The 24,541-nt window shown below is 42.8% G+C and overlaps 1 protein-coding gene across 2 annotated transcripts in view; it reads left to right on the top strand.

The window, feature by feature from the left end:
* PDCD6IP (programmed cell death 6 interacting protein) overlaps nucleotides 1-24,541 on the top strand; it is a 184,452-nt gene that overhangs the window by 58,381 nt on the left and 101,530 nt on the right. For both annotated transcript variants that reach the window (XM_033930347.1, XM_033930346.1), the window contains exons 8-9: nucleotides 7,740-7,962; nucleotides 17,660-17,783. In XM_033930347.1, coding sequence (XP_033786238.1) covers nucleotides 7,740-7,962; nucleotides 17,660-17,783 — 347 coding nt within the window. The remainder of the gene's footprint in view (nucleotides 1-7,739; nucleotides 7,963-17,659; nucleotides 17,784-24,541) is intronic.

Genomic DNA, 24,541 nt, shown 5'->3' with positions numbered 1-24,541 from the left:
GTAATGTCCACCATTACTCCCAAATCCCTTTCTTGGGTACTCTCATTCAATAACATCCCTCCCATCGTACCTCGGGTTTCTGCTTCCCACATGCAATACTTTACACTTCTCAACGTTGAACTTCATCTGCCATCTCGTTGCCCATTCCCCTAGTTTGTTCAAGTCCCTTTGCAATTCTTCGCAGTCCTCCTTTGTCCGAGCTCCACTAAATAGTTTGGTGTCGTCCGCAAATTTTATTATCTCACACTTCGTCCCTGTTTCTAGATCATTTATGAATATATTAAATAGCAGCGGCCCGAGCACCGAGCCCTGCGGAACACCACTTGTGACCTTCCTCCAGTCCGAGTAGTGGCCCTTTTTTATTTACTTTTGTCATCCTTAAATTGTTTTTAGTTTATAATCTTTTGGTTAAGAAGTATAATGTTATGTTATGTGTTATAAATTTTATTCTGAAATACTATATGTCAACGATCTAAAACACAATAAGATTGGACAGGGCTACATACTCTATGGAATGAATTAGAGTGATGTTTTTCAGCAATAACACTTTCAAATTTAGTAGTTATGCATACAGTGTTCCACCATACAATAAATTCCACCTTAGATAAGTCCTTCCAACAATGCAAAATTCAAACAAAGAGTGTGCAAGGCCATGTTGTCCAAGAATAATAATTTACAAGTAAGTTAACAAATTGTCATTGATAATCCATGAAAATTTCCATTTATATTAGAGTTATACAGCTGTCTCTGTTTCCTTTACCTCCTCCTTAGCCATGAATTCAGCTCTAATGAAGTACCTTTGATTTAGATAGATTTCTGCTAAACCAGTCAGTATTTCCTTAGTAAGTGTTTACCAACCCATATAATTCACCTGTCCTTTACCTCTTATCATATTATTTAATAATATACTTGAGGTCAAAATCTATTCATGTCACTGAAATTTATATTAATATTTATAGGTTGCTGTAGCATCAGTCTTTATAATGATTTGCATCAATACAACAAAACAATTTTTAATTCTTGATCTAGCATGAGAGCAGCTTAAATCGATTGTTGGTACTCTTGAGTTGGTTGAAAAATTGTACAGTTTCTTTAGTGGCAAAATACCTAACCTAGAAAATGATGGCAGATAGCTACCATTTTATTTTTGTCCTATCCAGATCAGCCCAGAATGTGATGTAGAGGTTTTAAGGGGTCCTGGTTCTTTTCAACTTTTTCATAAATGTTAAAAAACTATTTTATTTGCCAAACACTTTGGAAACTAGTCATATTAATATTTTCTGATTGTTACTTTTTTAAGTATTTTTTTTTTGTTACTATTAACCGAGTCAAGCTCCTTTCTGGCTGAAGACCCGGTGTATAAAGCTAAGTTTTAGTTTAGTTTAGATTAAACAACAATGAGAGCTTCAGTATAAGAGGTTTTCCGAGGACAAGTGGGAATTATATTCTCTCATGTGGGTGATGTCATGCATGGAGCCCGGTATGGACACTGCCAAGTGCACTGTTGCTAGAAAACTTTAGGCAGTGCCCATACACGCATGTGATAATATATGCCTGTTGTACTCGGAGAGCATCTGCTATAGTAAGTATCTTCGCTTTTCGTGCAGCCACAGCTAGCCTGTATTCTGTCTCTAGCTGATGGTGATGGGTGTCCTTTATCTGTCTGTGTTAGTGAAGCTGCCTTTTAGTCTGCTTGGAGAACTTTTTACCCAGGTGAGCTAAACAGCCTAAAGACTAGAGAAGTATGTTCAAGGTTAACACCCCTCCTCCTGCCCTCTACTTTCCTTATTCCTTTCCAGCTCTCTTTAATTGGAGTGGTGAGATTAAATAACATTTCTATAACTATTTTTATTCTAGTGCAATAGGTGATATATTCTAGACAGATGGATAATATCCCTATAGTCGCGTGTACCTGCAGAAGGAATCCACTCCAGATTTTTCCACTTCCTCTGCTGTACTTCACTGAGCTCTTTAGCTCCACCTGCAGTTAGTACCCGAACACTGAGAGCAACCCAATACATGTGAAGTAGAGGCACCTCTGTAGCAACAGGCTTAAAAAACCCAAACTATTCTGCTCAAGAATTAAATCAAACAGTAATGTTAACTGCTAACAAAGGTTTCAAAGGAGCTCAGAAACTACTCCCATAGAAAACTGAAACATATACTGTATTTATAAATGACCTTAAAATTGGAATTACGAGTGAGGTGATTAAATTTGCAGATGACACTAAACTGTTCAAAGTTGTTAAAAAGAGTGCATATTGTGAAAAATTATAGGCAGAACTTAGGAAATGGGAAGACTGGCAGATGAAATTTAATGTGAACAAATTCAAAGTGATTCACATTGGGAAGAATAACCCAAATCATAGTTACCAAATGTTAGGGTCCAAGTTGCGGTTAGTGCCTAAGAAAAAGATCTGGGTGTTATTGTGGACAATATGATGAAACCTTCCACTTAATGTGTGGTGGCAGCCAAAAAAGCAATTATTTAAAAAAAAAAAAAAAAATAGAATCGTTAATGAGACTAATAATGTTATAGTGCCTCTGTATCTCTCCATGGTACGACCTCACCTTGACTACTGAGTTCAGTTCTGGTAATCTTATCTCAAGAAAGATATAGCGAAACTAGAAAAGGTTAAAAGAAGAACGATCAAGATGATAAAAGGGATGGAACTCCTTTCGTATGAGGAAAGACTAAAAAGGTTAGGGCTTTTCAGCTCGGAAAAGAGATGGCTGAGGGGAGATATGAATGATGTCTACAAAATCATGAGTGGTGTACAATGGGTACAAGTAAATTGAGTTTTTACTCCATCCAAAAATTACAAAGACTAGAGGACACTCAATAAAGTTATAGGGAAATACTTTTAAAACCAATATAAGAGGAAATATTTTTTTCACTCGGAGAACAGTTAGCGCTGGAATGTATTGCCAGAAGTTATGGTAAGAGTGGTTAACACACAGTAGCTGGTCTTAAGATAGGTTTGGACAATTTCCTGGAGAAAAAAATCAATTGTTATTGAGACCTACGTGGGGGAAGCCACTGCTTGCCCTGGATCGGTAGCATGGAATATTGCTACTATTTGGGTTTTTGCCAGGTACTTGTGGCCTGGATTGGCCACCATGAAGACGTGCTACTGAGCTCTGATCCAGTAAGTTCTTATGACCAATGAGTTTTATCTCTCAGATCATTTTTTCATGTTAACCAATCAGGCGAGAGGAGGCAGACCCGCTTCCAAGGCCACCATTTCTAGATGGTTTCATAGAACTATATCCTCTGCATACATCAGTTGTGGCAAATACCCTCTTATCTTGTTGAAGGCACATTTGACAAGAGGAGTGTCGTCCTCTTGGGCAGAAGCGAGGGCAATTCATCCTGAGGAGATTTGTAGATCAGTGACCTGATCTTTCCTTCATACTTTCACCAAATTCTGCTGGGTGGACATAGCAGCACAGAAGGATGCTGTTTTTGTGTCCTCAGTACTATGTGCAGGCTTATCTCTCCCACCCTAGACTTTGGGGACTGCTTAGTCCTATGATTCTGTATATGATCCCTATTACACTGGAAAGAGATTAGGTTCTTATCTTGATAATATCTTTTTCAGTAGATAGGTATGCTGAACCCCCCCACCTAGCAATTTATCTGATGCATTTGCTTTCTGACTCGAGCTTAATGGTCTGTTCCATAGCTAATATTTTATTTCATACTATTAGATTACAAGGGAGGAATGGTTGAACTCCATAAATGTTCGGGCTGTTTGTTTCTTGTTTAACTTGTATTTTTTTTACTTTCATTGTTCCTCTCAGAGGCTTGTTAATTACATTATTCAGGGATTATTTAAATTAATCTGAGCAGATCAGTCACCTGGTTGGGGAAATTCTCTGTATACCCCTCCTACTTCTTTCATCTTCTGTAGGGCTGTCACTGGGTTTGGTGTGAACTGAAGGGGACAGCAGAGATTGTGGAGGAGGAAAAGTTGAAAATCTGTGGTTGATATCTTCTGCAGTATACTCACGAGCACAGAGGGACAACTCTGTGGTTTAGCATACCTTCTCTATCTACTGGAAAATATATTATCAAGGTAAGAATTTAATCTCTTTGAGTGTTGTTCAACTTTTAGTTTTGCTCCCACTGGCTGTTTTCTGGCTTCAAAATGCTGCGGCAGCCATCTTGGCTTCCCGATTTTATTTTTAGAAGCCTCGGTTTTGGTGGAAATAAAATCTTATGGACTCCTCAGTTTTGCACTCGATAGTTGGTTGAGCAGCACCCTTGTTCTGCGGGCCACAGGACATGCAAGGGGAGGGGAGAGCCATGGTTTTTTTTCACAGGTCAGGAGGGGTAGGAAGCTTGAGATCCGGGTCGTACAGCCCTGTTAGAGCCTCTAAATCACATCTTTGTGTTGCCAGTGAAGCTCTCTTGCAATGATGCCCCTGACTTTAAAGGAGAAGTGGTAAACCTACAGAGGTCCCTGGAGGTTCTAGGACAGGTCTTTTATCCAGATTTAGTTATATATTTAGTTTTATCCCATCCTCCCCAACAAGCTCGGAATGGGTTACAGGTTAACGTACATAAAAAATAGTCAAGGATGGTTATCGGTTGCTATACATGTAATGTAGTTTGTTTATACTAAATATATACAGAGCAATCTAGATCCATATACATTTGTTTAGGAGGGACAGACTTGGGCAACTTGGTTGTGTGTCTGTTGAAGTAGATGGTCTTGGAATGTTTTGAGTGTATTGCCTATCGCATACAGCTTGAGGAAATTGATTATGGAGGTTCTTTTCCTGTGAAGTCTACCATCCATAGGTTTGGAGACCTTTGAGATGAGCTTCCCAGCCCAGCACAGAGGCATCTGTGGTCAGCAGTTTCTGTTGATGAAGGGGCTGAAACAGAAGACCTCAGGTGAGATTGGAAGGAAACATCATTACTGTAGAGAGTGACAAAGATCGGGGGATCAGCTGAATGCAAGCCAAGAGGGTCCCGTGGCTTGAGACCACTGGGAGGAATCCTCTGAGGTATTCTGAAATAGAGGTGTGCAAATGAGGACACGTGCACAGTGGATGCCATATGACCCAGAAGACATAGCATATTTTTGTGCTCAGATGAGTTTGCTTTCTCAGAGAGAGGTCTTGTGGTAGCCTTTAGAGCTGCAGGAGCTGGAGGTACATTTGGAATAGGACTGGGATGATTTAGGGTCCTATGTGATTCTGCTGCCCTCCCATCATGCGTCCTCCTTGGATGATTCTATATCTTGGCTTGGTACGGACAACTGTTTGCCCTGGAGCAGGGAGAGGATCTTAAGCTGCGCAAGCTGTTTTGACCAGTGGATCTACCTGAGGTTATTACAGTTTTTTTGTGGGAGTTGGATCTAGAATGCACCGGGAAGGGGAAGGCCTACTAATTTAAAAAGATGAGCATTTTCCTACTGATCTTAAATTAAGAGGTATGGGGGTGGGAGATTGGGAGTTTGCGATTTGAGGGGGGGGGGGCTAGGGGCAGGAGAAATGGGCATCCTTCCTGCTGATCTTTCAATTTAGAAGTGGAGGGGAGTGTCCCTAAGCTGGGAGGTCTGACCCAAGCCCACTAGATCACCAGGTTTTTTGGGGGGTTGTCTATCCCACACCTTCTTGAATTCAGACATAGTCTCTGTCTCCACCACTTCTTCCGGGAGACTGTTCCACACATCTACAACCTTTTAAGTAAAAAAGTATTTCCTTTGATTACTCCTGAGCCTGTCACCTCTTAACTTCATCCTATACCCTCCCATTCCAGAGCTTCCTTTCAATTGAAAGAGACTTGACTCATGCACATTTACGCCACATAGGTATTTTAACATCTCTATCATATCTCTCCTCTCCCACCTTTTCTCTAAAGCAGACATGAGCAAACTACAGCCCACGGGCCATATCCGGCCCGTTTAGTGTTTTAATCTGGCCTGCCGAAAATTTCCTACCGGTCCGTGCAGGGCCGGCAAGATCGGTGCGCAGAAATTTCCTGCTGGTCCATGCAGGGCCGGAAAGATCAGAGGGGCCCGATGAGCTCTGACATTTTGCTTCCCAGCCTCTGACAGTGGCTTCCTTCCCTCCCCTCCCCTCCCAGCATCTCTCAGTACTTGCCTGCAGCAATGTCAGCACAGTGATTCATTTAGGCAGCCTTGGAGCTTTTGCTGAGTTGGGGCCGGCCTCTGGTGAAGCAATTTCCTCTTTCTTCAAAGGCGGGCACGACCCATCAAAGGACCCAAGAGCTGCCTAAGTGAATCACTGCTGCTGATGCTACTGACACTGCTGCAGGCAAGTACTGAGAGCTGCTGGGAGGGGAGCAGAGAGAAGGTGAGAAAGCCACTGTTGGAGGCTGGGAAGCTGCTGGACTAAGGAAAATAAAGGGAGAGCTGCTACTGGACCTGGAGGGAGGGAGAAAGAGAGATGCTGCTGGGAGGGGAGGAGAGGAAGGGAAGAGAGTTACTGTTGGATAGGGGAAGGAGGGAAGGGAGAAGGGATACTGCTGGACAGGGGAAGAAGAAAAAACGAAGGAAACAGCTGGCAGGGAGATTAGAGGAGGGGAAGGGGGTCGGGGTGTAATGGAGAGATCAGATGAGGGAAAGGGGAGAGACAGAGAAGGGGGGTTCTTTCTTTCTGAATTAGCCCTTTCTCTTACCATCATTGTTCTGCGGCGGCCTTGAAACGCTGCTCTTTTGAAAATGTGGGGCGCATCAGACACGCCCCCTCTGGTCGCCCGGCCCCTCTGGCAAATTTAAGAACCCATTGTGGCCCACGAGTCAAAAAACTTTGCCTACCCCTACTCTAAAGTATCCATATTGAGATCTTTAAGTCTGTCCCTATACACCTTATGATGAAGACCACACACAATTTTAGTAGCCTTCCTCTGGACCAACTCCACCCTTTTTATATCTTTTTGAAGATATGGTATCCAGAATTGTACACAATATTCTAAATGAGGTCTCACCAGAGTCTTATACAGGGGCACCATTACCTCATTTTTCCTACTGGCTATACCTCTCCCTATGCACCCTAGCATCTTTCTAGCTTTCACCATCACCTTTTCAACCTGTTTGGCCACCTTAAGATCATCACATACAATCACAACCAAGTCCCGCTCTTCTATCGTTCACAAAAGTTCTTCACCCGCTAAACTGTACCTTTCCCTTTGGATTTTTGCAGCCCAAATGCATGACCTTGCATTTGTTAGCATTAAATTTTAGTCCTTCTCTTCCTGTTAGTTTGAGGGAGGATAGAATTTTGAGGATGTGAAAGATGTGATAAGGAAGTGTGGGAGACTCAGAGAAAGGTCAGAGGGATTGGAGCAAGGATGAGCGAGGGATCAGTGAATGTGTCTATGAGGGGATTGGTACTGGGATGTGTTTGTATTTGAGAAGGCAACAGGAACTTGGGGGAGGGGAAATTGTAGTTGAAAGAGGGAATAATAGATGAAGATTTGGAAGAGAGAAAGATGATTGTGGTAAGGAAAAGTTGGTAAAGTGAGAAAGCAAGACAAGCTAGGGAGGGAGATATTGGTCCCCACCCTCCTTTTGATGTTTTGATTCTATTACTCTTCTGTGAAAGAATAATTATAAATTCTGTATTTAAAAACATATTGTGGTAGGGTTACAATTTTGAATGCAAATGATTTGTTAGGTTCTGCTAGTACAAAATAATAGGCAATGAAAAAATGAAGAGAATAATTAACAGCGTTTAACTGTACTTGTTGATTTTTATTTTAGCATGCCTCTGATTTGGTAAAAACAGTGGCTTCTCGATACGATGAATATATAAATGTCAAAGACTTATCTGACAAAATCAACCGTGCTCTCACAGCTGCTAAAAAAGATAATGACTTCATTTATCATGATCGAGTTCCAGATCCAAAAGACTTGGAGTCGATTGGCAAAGCTACACTTGTGAAATCTACCCCAATCAACATCCCCTTGAGTCAGAAGTTTAATGGTAAGTTCTGAATTCACATGGTACAGGCACAGCCTAAGATCTAGATGACTCTGTGCTGTTAAAGTGCATTGTAACTACTGTTTCTTCACTGAGTTGATGAAGGGAGGATAACTGTCAAAAGCTGGTCTCAGATATATTTAGTTAAATATCATCACCTATAGCTTGTTAACTTTTATTTTCACATATACAAATGGTCTAACATGGGAACAATAATACTCTGCTGAAGAATTTGTATTATAAGTTAAAATTGAGTCACATTTTTAGTATTCACTCTATAATAGGTAGGATATTAAGTTTAAAATAATGATTTTTTAACTTCAGATTTGATGTCATTTTTTAACCCTCTCTTTTACAAAATCGGGCAGTGTTGGCCTGTGCGGTAAATGCTCTGATGCACATAAGAATTGAATGGTTAGAACATTTGCCGTGTGGCACTTGGCTGCCTTTCTTTGTGAAAGGGGGCCTAATTAAATTGGCAATTTAAAATAGTAGAGCATAAATGAGTTAAGTATATTTTCAGAGTGAATTTATTCAGGGTAAAGAAAAGGTAGAATGCTCAAAATTGAGGCAGTGAAAAACATAAGCAGTGTGGCGCAGTGGTTAAAGCTACAGCCTCAGCACCCTGAGGTTGTGGGTTTAAACCCACACTGTTCCCTGTGACCATAGGCAAGTCACCAAATCCCAGAGATTGTGAGCCCGCCAGGAAAGACAGGGAAAATTGCTTGAGTACCTGAATAAATTCATGTAAACCGTTCTGAGCTCCCCTGGGAGAACGATATAAAAAAATGAAATAAATAAAATTTCTGAAGGGTAGGAGTAAGAAAAGAAGCAGTGTTCTATTTAGAAATTTTTGCTAGTTGGGTGTCATGAGGGAGAAATTGGGTGCTGATAGGGGAGTACCTCATAATAGTATATATTTTTTAAGTTAGCTGGGTGTTTGGTAAAATCAGCTGGGTGGTATACCCATTCAGAAGGTTCTAGGGGAGAGCACTGAGAAGGCAAGTAGGCTAAATAAGTTGATTACTAGGAAGTGAGAAGGATTTGTAGGCAGAGATTCTGCATTGTATGAGTACTTCTCATGGTCTGTTAGTGGCTAGCACATTCAGTAATTTTAAAGAGAATACATTTGATTGTAACTGGGGGATAGAGAGAGTGCTGTGCAGGATTAAGGGTAATGGTAATAGTGAGAAATTTAACTAAGAAGGGTAAAAAGAAAAAAATAAAGGAAAAGCATAAGCCTGTATGTAGAGGGAAGGGAATGTCAGAATAGAGCAGGAGGAAGAAATGGGTTTTAAAAATAGGTATGGGTAAGAAAGGTGGGTGAAAGGTTTGGGGGAATAAATGCACTGCACTAGGAAGGGATGATGAGCAAATAACTTGGATGTGAGGTTTTTCCCCTCTCATGTTGATAAATAAGATTGTTAGAATTGCATGAGGAGGAAATAGAGAGGGTCATTATGAATTACAATCAGTGAAAAATAGCATTTTACAAAAGCTTTTTCTTTTTCCATGGTAAAGTTAAGAAAGAGTTTGAATGTGAGTCGCAAATGTTTTATATCTTTTGTAAGGTGGTTTTGCTCATAATCTGCTTTAGATGTTGAGTTGATCAGCCCAATTCATTCAGTGGTGTTGCAGTATCAAAATACTTCTTGGTGATTTGGAGCTAAATTAACAGGCAGTTGCCCTTATCTTACAATACTTGCTTGATCTGGAAGTATCAAAACTTATTATGTTGGCAGAGCTTAGTCTGGATTGCTATTCCATAGAAGGGAGGTTCCTTTGGCCCATCCTTGATCTGAAGGAAGTGAAGACTTGCCTTCACATGCAGCAGTTTTGAATGGAAATCTTCTGGTCTTCGCTTTCCTTGGTTCAACCAGGGGAATTCTTGACTTCTCTGGACCTTATGGAGGCCTATTTGCACTTTCCCATTAAGAATTGTTGGGGGCTGCCAGTGTTTGACAATGGCCAAGCTCCAGTGCCAAAATAGAATGAATTTTCAGCTGCTGAAGCCCTTGTATGTCCTTTCTCTGTGGTCTCTAATAGGCTGCCTGTTGTATTCTGTCCTCATCTTGTCTTTCTGGTTGCTCTGGATTGTCTTTATTGGCTATGGTACATGGACTTAGTTCAGTTACTGGTGGCTGTACCACATCCTCTACTCAGGCCAGTTGAAATGGAAGATCTAGATCTCTACTCGCTTACCGTTTTGGCCCTTGGATGGAGGCGTTTACCTAGGTGTGGCTTTTTGTCCATGGTGACCTCTACTTTGCTTGAATCCCAGAAGTCTTCCATGTCACTGGCTTATGTCTGGGTCTGGAACGCTTTTGAAAATCAGTGTGCTGAGCAGGCACGGTCACCTTGGAAGATGCAGATTCTTGATGTCTTAGGTTTTTGGCAGCTGAATCAGAGGCACCTCAGTTAAGAACCTCATCCTCAAGACTTGAAGAGTCTTGAAGTTGTAGCCATTGTCCTGTTGAGACCCGTACTTTCTCTTTTTGTGGGATTCAGTGTTTGTCCGCACAGTTGCCTTCTTTCTGCCCAAGGTTAGTCTTAGCTTTCCTTTCCAGAGGAGGGACTTGTTTCTTGCCTCAGAAAGTACACAAAGATGTCATGAAGAAGTTGCTCCACTGCTTGGAGGACACCAATGAACTTTGTCCAATCGTCTTTGTTCTGTTCCTTGGCCCTTTTAAGGGCCAGGAGGCCTCTAAGGCCACTATGGCACATTAGATCAAAGTGGCCATAGATGCCATCTGTTTGTTGAAATTGTCTGGTGCCTCCAGGTATGCAAACCCACAATGAGGACTTGGACAACCCCAAGAAGATCACACCAGAAGAGATATGTAGAGTGATGATGTAGTTGTCCATCCATTCCTTTGCTTTATTTGGTTGCACCATTTTAAAGCCTGAGGCTCTTGGGATGTTTTTAAAGTTGAGAGGAAACAGTGAGGCAATCCTTGGAGATACAGGTTAGTGAGTGACGGTATGTTTGCTTGGTTATCTGTGCAGCTGCAGTGGTTTATGGGACATGGATGTATTTTATGAAGTGACCTGCTGCTGCTTTGGCAGATATATACTGGAAATTTTGAGCTGCACATTGGGCGGAAGGTTTCATAGTATTGTCTACGATGACACCCAGATCCTTTTCTTGGGAGCTAATCCCCAAGGTGGACCCTAGTATCCGCTAACTGTGATTTAGGTTATTCTTCCCAATGTGTATCATTTTGCATTTGTTCACATTAAATTTCATCTGCCACTTAGATGCCCAGTCTTCCATTTTCCTAAGGTCTGCCTGTAATTTTTCACAATCCACATGCGTTTTAACAACTTTGAACAGTTTAATGCCATCTGCAAATTTAATCACCTCACTTGTCATTCCAATTTCTAGATCATTTATGAATAAGTTAAATAGCACTAGTCCCAGTACAGACCCCTGCAGCACTCCACTGTTTACTCTCCACCATTGCAAAAATGACCATTTAACCCTACCCTCTGTTTTCTATCCGATAACCAATTCCTAATCTACAACTGAATTTTGCCACCTATCCCATGACTCTTTAATTTTCTCAGGAGCCTCTCATGAGGAACTTAATCAAAAGCTTTCTGAAAATCTAGATACACTAAATCAGCCGGCTCACCTTTATCCACATGTTTATTCACACCTTCAAAGAAGTCAAGCAAATTGGTGAGGTAAGATTAGAGAATGACACGGTGGCTATTAACCTGCCGAAACGGTGGGGGAAAAAAGTGGTTGCCGCGGGTACAGGGGACAAGGCCATTCACTGCCCTGTCTCTGTAGTTAAGGGAGGGATTGATGGCGCGCAGTCACTGCTCTTACGGACCAGCAGCCCCTCCCTAATGATTGCCGCCATCCGTCCGGGCATCTCCCTCTCTTCCCTCCACCACCCCCTCTCTTCACCCCCCTTCAGCACCCTTCGCACGGTCCAGCAGCCCCCTCTCTCCTTCTCGCCACGATCCAAGCATGTCCCTTCCTTCCTTCCTCTTACCTTCGTGGCAATTTTTAATTTTCTTTCTACAAGGAGCTGGAGCCATGTGGCTGTCAGAAAGTTCTCCTCTTATGCAACCGGAAACGGAAAGTTGCGTCAGAGAAGAAGTTTCCAGCAGACTTGCACGACTTCAAGGCTCCTGCTGCTTGTAGAAAGAAAATTAAAAATCGCCACAAAGTTAAGGGGAAGGAAGGGAGGGAGATGCTTGGATCGTGGTGAGGGGGCTGCTGGGTGCGAAGGGTGCTGAAGGGGGGTGGAAAGAGGGAATGATGGAGAGAAACGGACGCTGAAGGGAAATGGGGAAGAGAGGGTAGAGAGGAACAGATGCTGAAGGGAAATGGGGAAGAGAGGGTAGAGAGGAACGGACGCTGAAGGGAAATGGGCAAGAGAGGGTAGAGAGGAACAGACGCTGAAGGGAAATGGGCAAGAGAGGATAGAGAGGAACAGACGCTGAAGGGAAATGGGCAAGAGAGGGTAGAGAGGAACAGACGCTGAAGGGAAATGGGCAAGAGAGAGTGGGGAGAAGACGCTGAAGGGAAATGGGGAAGAGAGAGTGGGGAGAAGATGCTAGAAGGGAAAAAGATGGGTTCCAGACCAATAGTGAGGGGTAGAGGAAGAGATGGAAGGGAGAGGCACAGTAATAGAGCATATGGAAGAGGCAGAGAGAAGGCAGACAGTGGATGGAAGGAATTGAATGAGAAGATGAGGAAATCAGAAATCAGTAAAACAAAGGTAGAAAAAAAATTCTATTTATTTTTCTTTTCTTTTTTTTTGCTTTAGGATAAAGTAGTATATTAGTTGTGTTGATAAACATTTATAAATAAAGCCCTGCCAGCTGAACATCTCTTTCTATAGTTCAGCAGCCAGAACTTTGATTTATAAAATGACAATTGTACAGAATAATGGTTTTTTTATACTTAAGAAAAATAAGTTCAGTATAAAACTATTCGAGGCTTTTGTGGATGGGATCAAATGGTTTGCGGGGACGAGGACTGAGCTCACGGGGACGGGACAAGGTAGAGACAAAATTTTCCCTTGTGGCATTCTCTAGGTAAGATCTCTCTCGGCTGAACCCATTCTGACTCCGTCTCATTAAATCATGTTTGTCTACGTGTTGCACAATTTTATTTTTTAGAATTGTTTCTACCATTTTACCTGGCACTGAAGTGAGGCTTACCGGTCTGATTTCACGGATCTCCCCTGAAGCCCTTTTTAAAAATCGGCATAACATTGGCCACCCTTCAATCTTCAAGTACTAGAGATGATTTTAGCGACAGGTTACAGATCACTAACAGCAGGTCAGCAATTTCATGTTTGAGTTCTTTTAGTACCCTGGGATGTATACCATCCAGTTCAAGAAATGCATTTTTTTCTATTTCTCTAGTGGTGTACTGCATTCAGATTCTGGCATCTTAGAGTTTCATTTATGTATGTTAGGACTTTTAGTTTGTGGTCCTGTATTTGCATAGCATTTATCTTTGTTCTGCATGTGTGACCAAGGCCAGGTGTTCTGGTAAGAATAAATTCTGAGAAGCACCATACAGTGTGCTTTGTGTAGTTTAATTTTTTGGTTAACCATTGTGTGTATATATGAAAAATGAATGGAAAAATTGCATTACAATTAGTACTACTATTATGGGAGTGGGGTCTGGGGCAGAGCTTGAGCACCCCCAATCATTTTGAAAAATTGGCTCCTATGCCACACAAAAGACAAGTCGTCTGCCTGCTTAGCTATGCAGACACCAACACAATATGGCCAGTGCTTACATAAATGAGGCTCTTCCTTGACACTTTCTTTCTTAAGGGTCCCTCGGCCACAAGGGGGCATCCGCTGAAAATCAGGGGTGGGAAATTTCATGGCGACACCAGGAAGTTCTCCTTCACCGAAAGGGTGGTCGATCGTTGGAATGAACTTCACTTCAGGTGATTCAGGCCAGCAGCGTGCCAGATTTTAAAAGGAAATGAGATACACATGTGGGAACTCTAGGGGGGTAAAAATGGAAATGGGATACACATGTGGTATCTCTAGGGGGTAAATTCAAGGGGGTGGGGTCGTTAGAGTGGGCAGACTTGATGGGCTATGGCCCTTTTCTGCCGTCATCTTCTATGTTTCTATGTTTCTTCTATGCTTGTGTTCTAACCCCATAGTGCTGTGGTGAGTTGAGAGGATACTCGATGACACTGTGATTAGGGCACAAATATGAAGTTAAGAATACACTACCAAACTGTTAGAAGTTAAATATTAATATGACTCAGTTTTAAATTTAATATAAATTTTTCACAAACAATTGTTACCATGTTAGTCCATTTGGATATTTGAAAGTAAGGGTCGCATGAACAAGTTGTAGGTGAAATTTTTGTTTTTATGACTGTGTTGCTTGCCTGTGTTTTGATTTTTTTTGAGGTACATGTGTTTGACAATTTCAAATTAAGTTTGCAATCTCTGTCTCCCTAAATCTACACCCTTTGGGGCTGATTATAAGCGGTGCCTAGAAAATGGGTGCATGCCACATGTCAGCACGGACAGGTGCCGCTTACAGAATTACAGCTACTAAGAACCCTGTGCACCAGGGTGTAAGAATCTCCGTTGCCTCCGTCATACCATCAGCCTCACCCGGAGTAGTGAAAGCATGCTCCAACTCCATTTTCTCCACGGCTGGGGCCTGCTTCGCGGCAGATTGAAACCCAAATGCTGCCAAATCCATCTGTGATGTGATGTTTTTTTTTTTAAATCATCGCTGGTTCCCGACTTCAGTAATAGCCAAATGCACTTATTGCCATATGCGTAAACCGTGATTGAAGCTTATTAAATAAGAATTACAGGTCTGGCTCTGGGGAGCTCCCAAATCACACTTCCATTGAGCCCAATGATGTCACTTCCCCCATCCAACTCCCATCATAACAGAAAAATTGCCAAAGACAATAGAAACAGTTGAAAAATGGATGAAAGACTCATAAACTCCGGCTCTTAGTACAATCCCTAGTCCTAGGCCTTTTAGACTATTGCAACATTCTCTACCTCCCCTGCCCAGCAACAATGATAAAATAACTACAAACAATCCAAAACACAGCACTGAGACTTATCTTTTCATTAAGGAAACATGACCACATTACAGAGGCCTACCTCAACTCACACTGACTATCAATTCCGGCAAGAATACTGTTCAAATTCTACTGTCTACTATTTAAAACCATAAACGGCGACAGCCCAACCTACCTGAACAACCGCCTCATCCAAACTACATCAACTAGACATAGGAAAACCCACACTCCATTCACACACCCCTCAATCAAAGAAGTCAAATGGCCTCCTAGCCACACAAGCAGCAAAACGTGACAACCAAATCTCCAATTTATTAATTATAACCCCAGACTACAAAACATTCAGAAAATAAATAAAGACTCTACTTTTCAAGAAATTCCTGTAAACAACTTAATACCGCTAGCTTCTTCCCACTTCCCAATACCTTCCCGATTCCCCAAAGCAACCTCATCTACTCTTTCTCTTCTAGAAATTACCAGATATCTTCTTCATGTAATACGTTTTTTGTAATTCTTTTGTAATCCGCCTTAAACCGCAAGGCAATGGCGGAATAGAAATCTCTAATGTAATGTAATAAACTAAAACTGAACACAGACAAAACAAACTTCCTACTGCTCGAAGAAGACAAAGCCCCAACCATAACAGAAATAGAATAAACTCCATCAAATACCCCATTCAACCTGCCCTAAAACTACTTGGGGTGATGATAGACAGATTCTATACCATAAAACTTCAAATCAACAAAACCATCCAAAAATCCTTTTCAGTCATGCACAACCTGCGGCAAATTCAAAAATTCTTTGACAGGGAACAATTCCAACTCCTGGTCCAATCCCTAGTCCTGGGACTTCTAGACTATTAAATGTACTTCACCTCCCATGCCCTGCAGGCATGATCAGACAATTAGACTTTACAAAACACAGCCCTCAGACTGATTTACTCACTAAGCAAATATGAACACATTTCCACTGCATACCTAGACTCACATTGGCTCCCAATGCAAGCACAAATATTATTCAAATTCTACTGTCTACTATTCAAAGCCCTAAATAAGCTGCCCTCACTTACCTGAATGATTGCCTCATCCGGAACAACTCAACCATGCCAAGAAAGACTCAAACTTCATGTACTCATCCCCCAATCAAAGGCATACTGCGCAAGAAGATGCACGATGGCCTACTAGCAATTCAGGCAGTAAAACTTGACCACCACCTCTCCAACTTACTGATAACAACGCCTGATTACAAAACCCTTCAAAGGGAAATAAAAACCTTGTTATTCAAAAATTTTTTCAAGACAAACTAATGCAGTACCTCTATTAACTCTTATCTTATAATCAGTACTTAACTCTGTATCTCTCCTGGTAATATCCAAGTTACTTCTTTTGTAATCGACCTAGAATTGCAAGGTAAAGACAGAATATAAGTCACTAATGTAATTTAATTTAGAGACCAGAGCCCTGTTATTTCACAGGCTCAGGGGAAGACAAAATAGTCTCTTAATTTGAAGGCAAAGTCTTGAAGTGGATCTGTGGCTTACAGGACCCAAGATATCGTTTGTGGCCAGTGACTGCCATGTCCCGAACACAGGTTGCAACAGTCTTTCTCTAGTCAGGTATCATGGTGTGGCATCAGCCAGACCTCAGAGTAAAGTCCACATATATTCAGGATAAGAAGTTGACTTACCTCACCCAAGCAGAGAACGAACAGCTCACCTTGACAGTGTTTCTCACAGCCCCTCTGTTTTCTCCAGGCTTTTCCTCAATCCATAGCTAGAGAAGATTTCTTTTTCTGGAGACCTGTTGCTCCAGGGCCTCACCAAACTACTCCACTCTAGGACATATGAACTCCCTGCCTGAGTCCCAAACCCTTGACTCAGCGGAATTTTCCCACCTACATTAAGGTGGCTTACTTGTCCACTCTGTGAGTTAATATCCCCTGCCATACAGTGGTGTAATTGCAGTATCAGTGAAAGGTCTCTGGTAGCTATGGACTCCCACATGTGGTAAGTGTTGTCCTGCTTGTCTTGGAGAAAGTATAGCATATGTTCTCCAAGGACTGGATGGCACATGTTACCACATATCCTCCCACCTCCTCTAGGAATTGAATTATCAAAGGTTCTTCTTAACTGCTGATCTCTCATGATTGAGATGGATGGGAAGATAGCTGCATATGCTTGGTATGGGGTTGGCAAAGGCTTCTGAAGTTTCTAGGAGACTGGGTAATGTATGTGCCGGGCTCCTTTGAATGACATCACTCATATGGTAATGTGTATCCTGCTGTCCTTGGAGAATATCTGCTACAAATGAGTAACTTTGCTTTACGTGCTAAAATGCCACATTTAAGCACATACATTTACACTTGCAATAGGCAGTGGCTTTGGTTGTGCCTAAATGTTGGCGTTTAAATGCAGACTTATGCTAATGTTCTGTAATGGAATCTGGTTGCCTAGATTGCATTATAGAATTTATAGTTGGTACCTTTTATAGAATTTCCCCTTATATACATGAAAGGTGTTTTAAATTCTGTTTTCATAAATGGTTTTTACTGTGTATAAAAAAGGATTTTTGTCTCTGCTCTAGTTTAGACAGAAACAGGGTTAATATAAGAAAGGAATTTGTATAAATCTGAATGAAATAATTCTTGAATTGCAGACTTATTTGAGAAGATGGTTCCGTTGGCTGTTCAGCAGTCCATGAGTCTCTACAATCAAAGGAAAGCTGATCTAGTTAACAAATCAATAGCTCAAATGAGGGAGGCTACCAATCTCTCAAATGGGTGAGGCTTCTGAATTAGGATTCTATATATAGACTAGTCTTTAAGCCCGTTACATTAACGGGTGCTAGAATAGTTGTGTGTGTGTGTCTTTCTTTCTCTCTTTCCTCGGCTGTCCACTACAACCCCTTCGCTGCTCCCCCTGTCCAGCAGCAGCCCTTCTCCCTTCCTTTTACCCCCCCCACCTGTCCAGCAGCACCTCTTCCCTGTTTGGTTATGGGTTAGATGGTTGCCTGTGGATTCCCGGCTCCTTGCAGCTTCCCTTATTCCTCCGGCTTCGGTTCCAGTGCTAGAGGAGCGATGAAGCCACGTCCCTGGAGTGGCAGCACGGCTGCATTAAGCAGTGTCTTCGTGGCTGGAGCGATTTGCCATCTCTTTCCCCTTTCTCGCATCTCTGGTGCTGGTGAGTTTTTGTCTTCTCCCTCTCCCTACATCGCGCCGCAAGCCATTGCAAGCCTCCCCACTCACCTCAAGCCACCATGTGCCGTAAATAGAATAAGGCCACGGAAGGACACAGGACACAGCATGCTGTCAGGGATCACAAAACCCTAAGTGCGTATGTACGCTTAGGGTTTTATTATAGAGGATATACTATAGATAGAAACAACATTACTCAAAAATATTACCATATTTTTCGCTCCATAAGATGCACTTTTTCCCACCCAAAAGTGAGTGGAAATGTTGGTGCAGCGAAGATAATTTTTTACACGCTCCCCCCCGTTGTACCTTTTTAAAAGCTCCCCCTAGTTGTATCTTTTTAAATGCCCCCCCCCCGTCGTAGTACCTTTTAAAAAATGTCCCTTCTCCCCCCGTCATACCTTTTTACATGCTGCTTATAGCCTGGTGGTCCAGCGGTATATCAGCCAGCAGAGCAAGCATTCCACACTCCTGCTTGGGCCAGCGCCACTTCCTGAATGGCTGCAGTCAGTTCTCGTGAGTCCTGCAAGAACTGACTGCAGCCATTCAGGAAGGTGCGCTGGCCCAGGCAGGAGCGCGGAATGCTTGCTCTGCTGGCTGATATACCACTGGACCACCAGGCTATAAGCGACATGTAAAAAGGTACGACGGGGGGAGGGGGGTTATAGGTGATATGCTTTATTTTTGCATTCTTTGAGAACTCCAGCACTGTGCTAGAGAGGAGCTTCAGGTTATGTGCTGCTTGTTTTAGAGCACTATAAGAACTCCTATGTTATATAGGAGTTATATGTGTGACATGCTGTGCATTTGCTTTGTAAGAGAACTCCAGTTTGTTAGAAAGGAAGTTCAGTTATATCCTGCATATGTTAGAGCTGCACGAGTACAGGGACCAGACGGACTCCATTTGACCAGCAGAGGTAAGAACGTCTTCGGACACCGACTAGCCCGCCTGCTTCGCAGGGCTTTAAACTAGGTAAGTTGGGGGAGGGGACCTACTCAAATACTGGTGTGGAAAGGAACTATCCTGATGGGACGAGTCGACACTCTGTTTCCGAGGTAAGGACCCAATATGCAAACAGTTCTCTAGGAGCCACACAGACTCAGTCAGGAATAGCCTTACAGGGACTCAGCAAACACAAAGTGTGGAGGGCCATGTATGTTAATGCACACAGTTTAGGCAATAAAATTCTAGAACTGGAAACTGAAATAAGGGATGCCAACCTGGACGTGGTGGCAATATCCGAGACTTGGTTCACGGACGCACATGGGTGGGATATGGCTATACCGGGGTACAATTTACTTCGTCAGGACAGAGAGGGCAGGTTAGGTGGAGGGGTAGCACTATACATTAAAGAGGACATCAAGACCACCAGGATCACTGATGTCAAGTATACCGGGGAATCCCTCTGGGTAAACCTGGCAAGAGGTGGCAAAAAATGCCTGTATCTTGGAGTGGTATACAGACCTCCAAGACAACCGGAAGACATGGACGCAGAATTAATTGAAGACATAGAGAATATAACTCTACGGGGCGACACTGTACTGCTAGGGGACTTCAACATACCTGATGCAGACTGGAACACATTTTCAGCAACAACCAGCAGCAGCAGGAGGCTTTTGACCTCCATAAAAGGAGTACATCTCAGACAGATGGTAACGGAACCCACTAGAGCCCAGGCGATCCTAGACCTGGTACTCACCAACGGGGAAAGCGTCTCAGAGGTCTCGGTAGGAGATACGCTGGCCTCCAGCGACCATAACATGGTATGGTTCAACCTTGGGAAAGGATCCCCTAAATCAATTACAAAAACAAAGGTGCTCCAATTCCGGGGCACCGACTTCGCACGCATGGGGGATTTCGTTCATCAGAAGCTGCAGGACCAAGCAGAGACCGGCAATGTGGAAACTATGTGGTCGTACCTGAAATCATCCATACACGAAGCAACTAATCGATACATAAAATCAGTAGATAAACGACAAAGAAACAACAAACCCCAATGGTTCACTGAAGAGATCTCGCACCTCATTAAGGAGAAGAAAAAAGCATTTCTTTCCTACAAACGTACGCAGAGAAGAGAAACTAAAGTAGAATATAAGACCAGATCTGCAACGGTCAAAACAGCAGTTAGGGAGGCCAAACTTCGAGTGGAAGAAACTCTGGCAAAGAACATTAAAAAAGGGGACAAATCCTTCTTTAGGTATATCAGTGATAGGAAAAGGAACATAGACGGTATAGTACGCCTTAGACAACTGGACAGAAACTACACGGTGGTGGATTCAGAAAAAGCAGAACTACTAAATGAATATTTCTGCTCAGTCTTCACCTGCGAAGCACCGGGACACGGACCACAGTTGATGATAAAACAAGACGTGGATGACCCGTTTCAGAATTTTGAGTTCACACCTGGGGACGTTTACAACGAACTGGCAAGGCTGAAGGTAAACAAGGCCATGGGACCAGACAATTTACACCCAAGAGTGCTCAGAGAATTAAGAGACGTTCTGGCAGAACCGTTGGCAGTGCTCTTCAATCTCTCACTAAGTACGGGGAAAGTTCCGTTAGACTGGAAAACAGCCAACGTCGTTCCTCTACATAAAAAGGGTTGCAAGGCTGAGGCTGCAAACTATAGACCGGTAAGCCTCACCTCAATAGTGTGTAAACTCATGGAAACACTAATTAAGTATAAATTAGATACGATCCTGAACGAGGGAAATCTCCGGGATCCCAGCCAACATGGATTCACCAAGGGTAGGTCATGCCAGTCCAATCTAATCAACTTCTTTGACTGGGTAACAAGAAAACTGGACTCAGGAGAGTCCTTGGACGTCGTGTACCTGGACTTCAGCAAAGCGTTCGACAGCGTCCACACCGCAGGCTGCTGAACAAGATGAAATCGATGGGATTAGGAGAGACTCTAACTGCATGGGTTAAAGATTGGCTTAATGGCAAACTTCAGAGGGTGGTAGTTAACGGTACCCTCTCTAAAATGTCGGATGTGACTAGCGGAGTGCCATAGGGTTCGGTCCTGGGCCCACTCCTCTTCAACATATTCATTGGGGATCTGACTCAAGGGCTTCAAGGCAAAGTAACCTTATTCGCCGATGACACCAAACTATGCAATATAGTAAACAGCTATAATCTACAGGATGCTATGGAGCAAGACCTGCGTACTTTAGAAAGTTGGTCCTTGATATGGCAGCTGGGCTTTAACGCCAAGAAATGTAAGGTCATGCATCTCGGTAACGGAAATCCTTGCAGAACTTACACCTTGAATGGAGAAACTTTAACCAGGACTACGGCAGAACGAGACTTAGGAGTAATCATCAGTGCTGACATGAAAGCAGCCACTCAAGTGGAGAAGGCTTCATCTAAAGCACGGCAGATGATAGGTTGTATCAAGAGAAGCTTCGTCAACAGGAAACCTGAAGTCATGATGCCATTGTACAGAGCCATGGTGAGACCTCATCTGGAGTACTGTGTGCAATTCTGGAGGCCACATTACCGTAAGGATGTGCTCAGAATTGAGTCGGTTCAGTGGATGGCCACCAGGATGGTCTCGGGGCTAAAGGGTCTCCCGTACGAGGAAAGACTGAGCAAATTGCAGCTCTACACTCTTGAAGAGCGTAGGGAGAGGGGAGACATGATTGAGACATTTAAGTACATCACGGGACGGGTCGAGGTGGAAGACGATATCTTTCTTCTCAGGGGACCCTCGACCACAAGAGGACATCCGCTCAAACTCAGGGGAGGGAAGTTTCGTGGAGACGCCAGGAAGTACTTCACGGAGAGAGTGATCGAGCATTGGAACAAGCTTCCAGTGCAGGTGGTCGAGGCACGCAGCATCCCAGACTTCAAGAACAAATGGGATACCCATGTGGGATCCCTACGAGGTCATGCCAAGGGATAGGGTCACTAGGACTTGAACGAGCGGGTCAGTAGAGTGACAGTATAATTACAATTATACTTAAGGGGTCAGAAGATTTAAGAGGGTGGGTAAATAGTGTGGGCAGACTTGATGAGCTATATGGCCCTTATCTGCCGTCATCTTTCTATGTTTCTATGAGTATAGCCGGTTGTGTGTTTTTGGCAGAGATTTAATTTCTTACAGCCTAGGGGAGACAGGCAAGAGAAGCAGTTAAATGAGTAGTCAGTAGTTCACAGCTCTGAAATGTGCATGACACCCTGGGATCCCTGCGACCTATTTCCCAGCCATTCAGTGAGAATGCTTCCTATGGGTGTCAGGTCAAAAGCGCACCGGGACAAAGGCGTGCACAGACAACTGAGCGCAACGTGGAGGCGTGCGCTGAAGAAAATGATTGTTTTAAAGGGCTCCGACGGGGGGTGTGAGGGGGGGAACACCCCCACTTTACTTTATACAGATCGCGCCGCGTTGTGGGGGGTTTGGGGGGTTGTAACCCCCCACATTTTACTGAAAACTTTACTTTTTCCCTAAAAAACAGGGAAACAGTTAAGTTTCCAGTATAATGAGGGCGGTTACAACCTCCCAAACCCCCCCCAATGCCGTGGCGGTCTGTATTAAGTAAAGTGGGGGGGGGGGTTCCCCAACAAAACCCCATGTCGGAGCCCCTAAAAACACTCTTTTTCTTTGGTGCGCGCTTCCGTCTTGCGCTCAGTTGTCGGCACGTGCCTTTGTCTTCTGCGGTTTTGTCTATGAACCCTTCCTATGCTAGGTAACAGTCTCCTTGAAGGAAATTCACATAAGCCACTCCCATCCAAGAAGACAAGGCTGCACCTTCCTTCTCATTCTGGCCTGTGCTTACAACTCTCTCTTTCTCTTCCCCTCTGCCTTTTTTACTTCCATTCTTTCACTGCTGTAGGATTCTTGGATGGTTGTCATGCACAACAAAACTGCTTCCTAACTGGCAGGTGACCGGGGGGGGGGGGGGGGGGGGGGGGGTGTTTACAAAGGTACGGTGCAGAGCCTGACAGGGAGTGAGGGGGGGAGGCTGAGAGCATAGCCTGGTATATATTAGTACACAATTTAGTTCAGAATGGTTTTTTTTTCCTGTTTTCCTCCTCTAAATCTAGGTACATCTTATGGTCAGGTGCATTTTATAATTCAAAAAATATGGTATATATTTTATTTAGCAGTTTCTTAATATATCATTATACAGTATTAGGCTCCAACAGCCCTTTTTCAGGTGCTGCTAGACTTGATTTTCAGCTACCTGGATTTTCTTTGTGTGCCTTTCACTTCTTTTTATCCTAGCTGCAGAAGTGGGAAGCTACAGTTTAAGAGCTTTTATAATGGTGTCACAATACATGAGCTACGATTTATGAGCTATTATAATAATGTTATGATACACGAGCTTCATTAATGGTGTTACAATGTATGAGCTACGATATATTAGTACAGACTTAGGGTGTTTCTGTGATGATTATCCCTACTTGAGCTTCAGAAGTGTTCTATTGTTGATTTAGGTGCTTTTGGGCATCCTGGTGTGGTACATTTACATATCCCTTCAGTGTATAGTATTTATATGCTATCTTCACCCTATATGTGTTTATTTGGATTACTATATTTACCGTATATCTACATTTATCCTACCTATTTATACCATAATACATTCATTTTATATATATATGTACATTATACTAATATCATCTGTGTTTTATTTATCATACACTTTGCATTTGTGAATTTTCCTGTGTTCATCCTGTCTTGTTCCAAGTGGGGATTTGACCATTATTTCCTCCTCTTTGCTACTCTCCCCTGAATGTTTATTAGTTAAATGGTCTATGAAAAGGATGATTTTTATTACTTTCATGAACTTTCTGGTGTTCTTTTCTAGTTTTACTTCCTTCAGAAGGGAGTTCCACCACATTGGAGCCATCACTGAGAACATTTTTGTCCTGACGCTTTTGTATTTGATGTCTCTGAAGGAGGGTATTTCCAGTAGGTATTCCTGGCTCAATTGCAGGGCACATGTTGGTGTATGGTTGTGTAGTCTGGTTGCTAGGTATTGTGGTTCTGAAAGATGACTGATTTAGTGTATCAGCAACATGATTTTGAATTTAACCTTGCTTTCGATTTGGGAGCCAGTGTAACTCTTTCAGTAGCAGGGTGGTACTCATTTGCTTTGATTTACTCATAGGAATTTTGCTGATGTGGTTTGTACTATTTGGATCTGCCTAATCATGTACTTTGGAACGCCCAGCAAGACTGCATTACTGTAGTCAAAGATTGAGAGTACCCAAGGATATTATTACATTGGACATCGCTTGATGGGTTAAGTAAGGTTTTAGTCCTTTAACCCAGTAGAGTTTGCTATAGGCGTTTTTCACGATGCGTTAGATTTGTATTGTCATGTCTAGGTTTGTA

This window comes from Geotrypetes seraphini, chromosome 2 (assembly GCF_902459505.1).
Source record: "Geotrypetes seraphini chromosome 2, aGeoSer1.1, whole genome shotgun sequence".
Lineage (NCBI taxonomy): Eukaryota > Metazoa > Chordata > Amphibia > Gymnophiona > Dermophiidae > Geotrypetes > Geotrypetes seraphini.
This window is presented reverse-complemented; position numbering and strand designations above follow the sequence as displayed.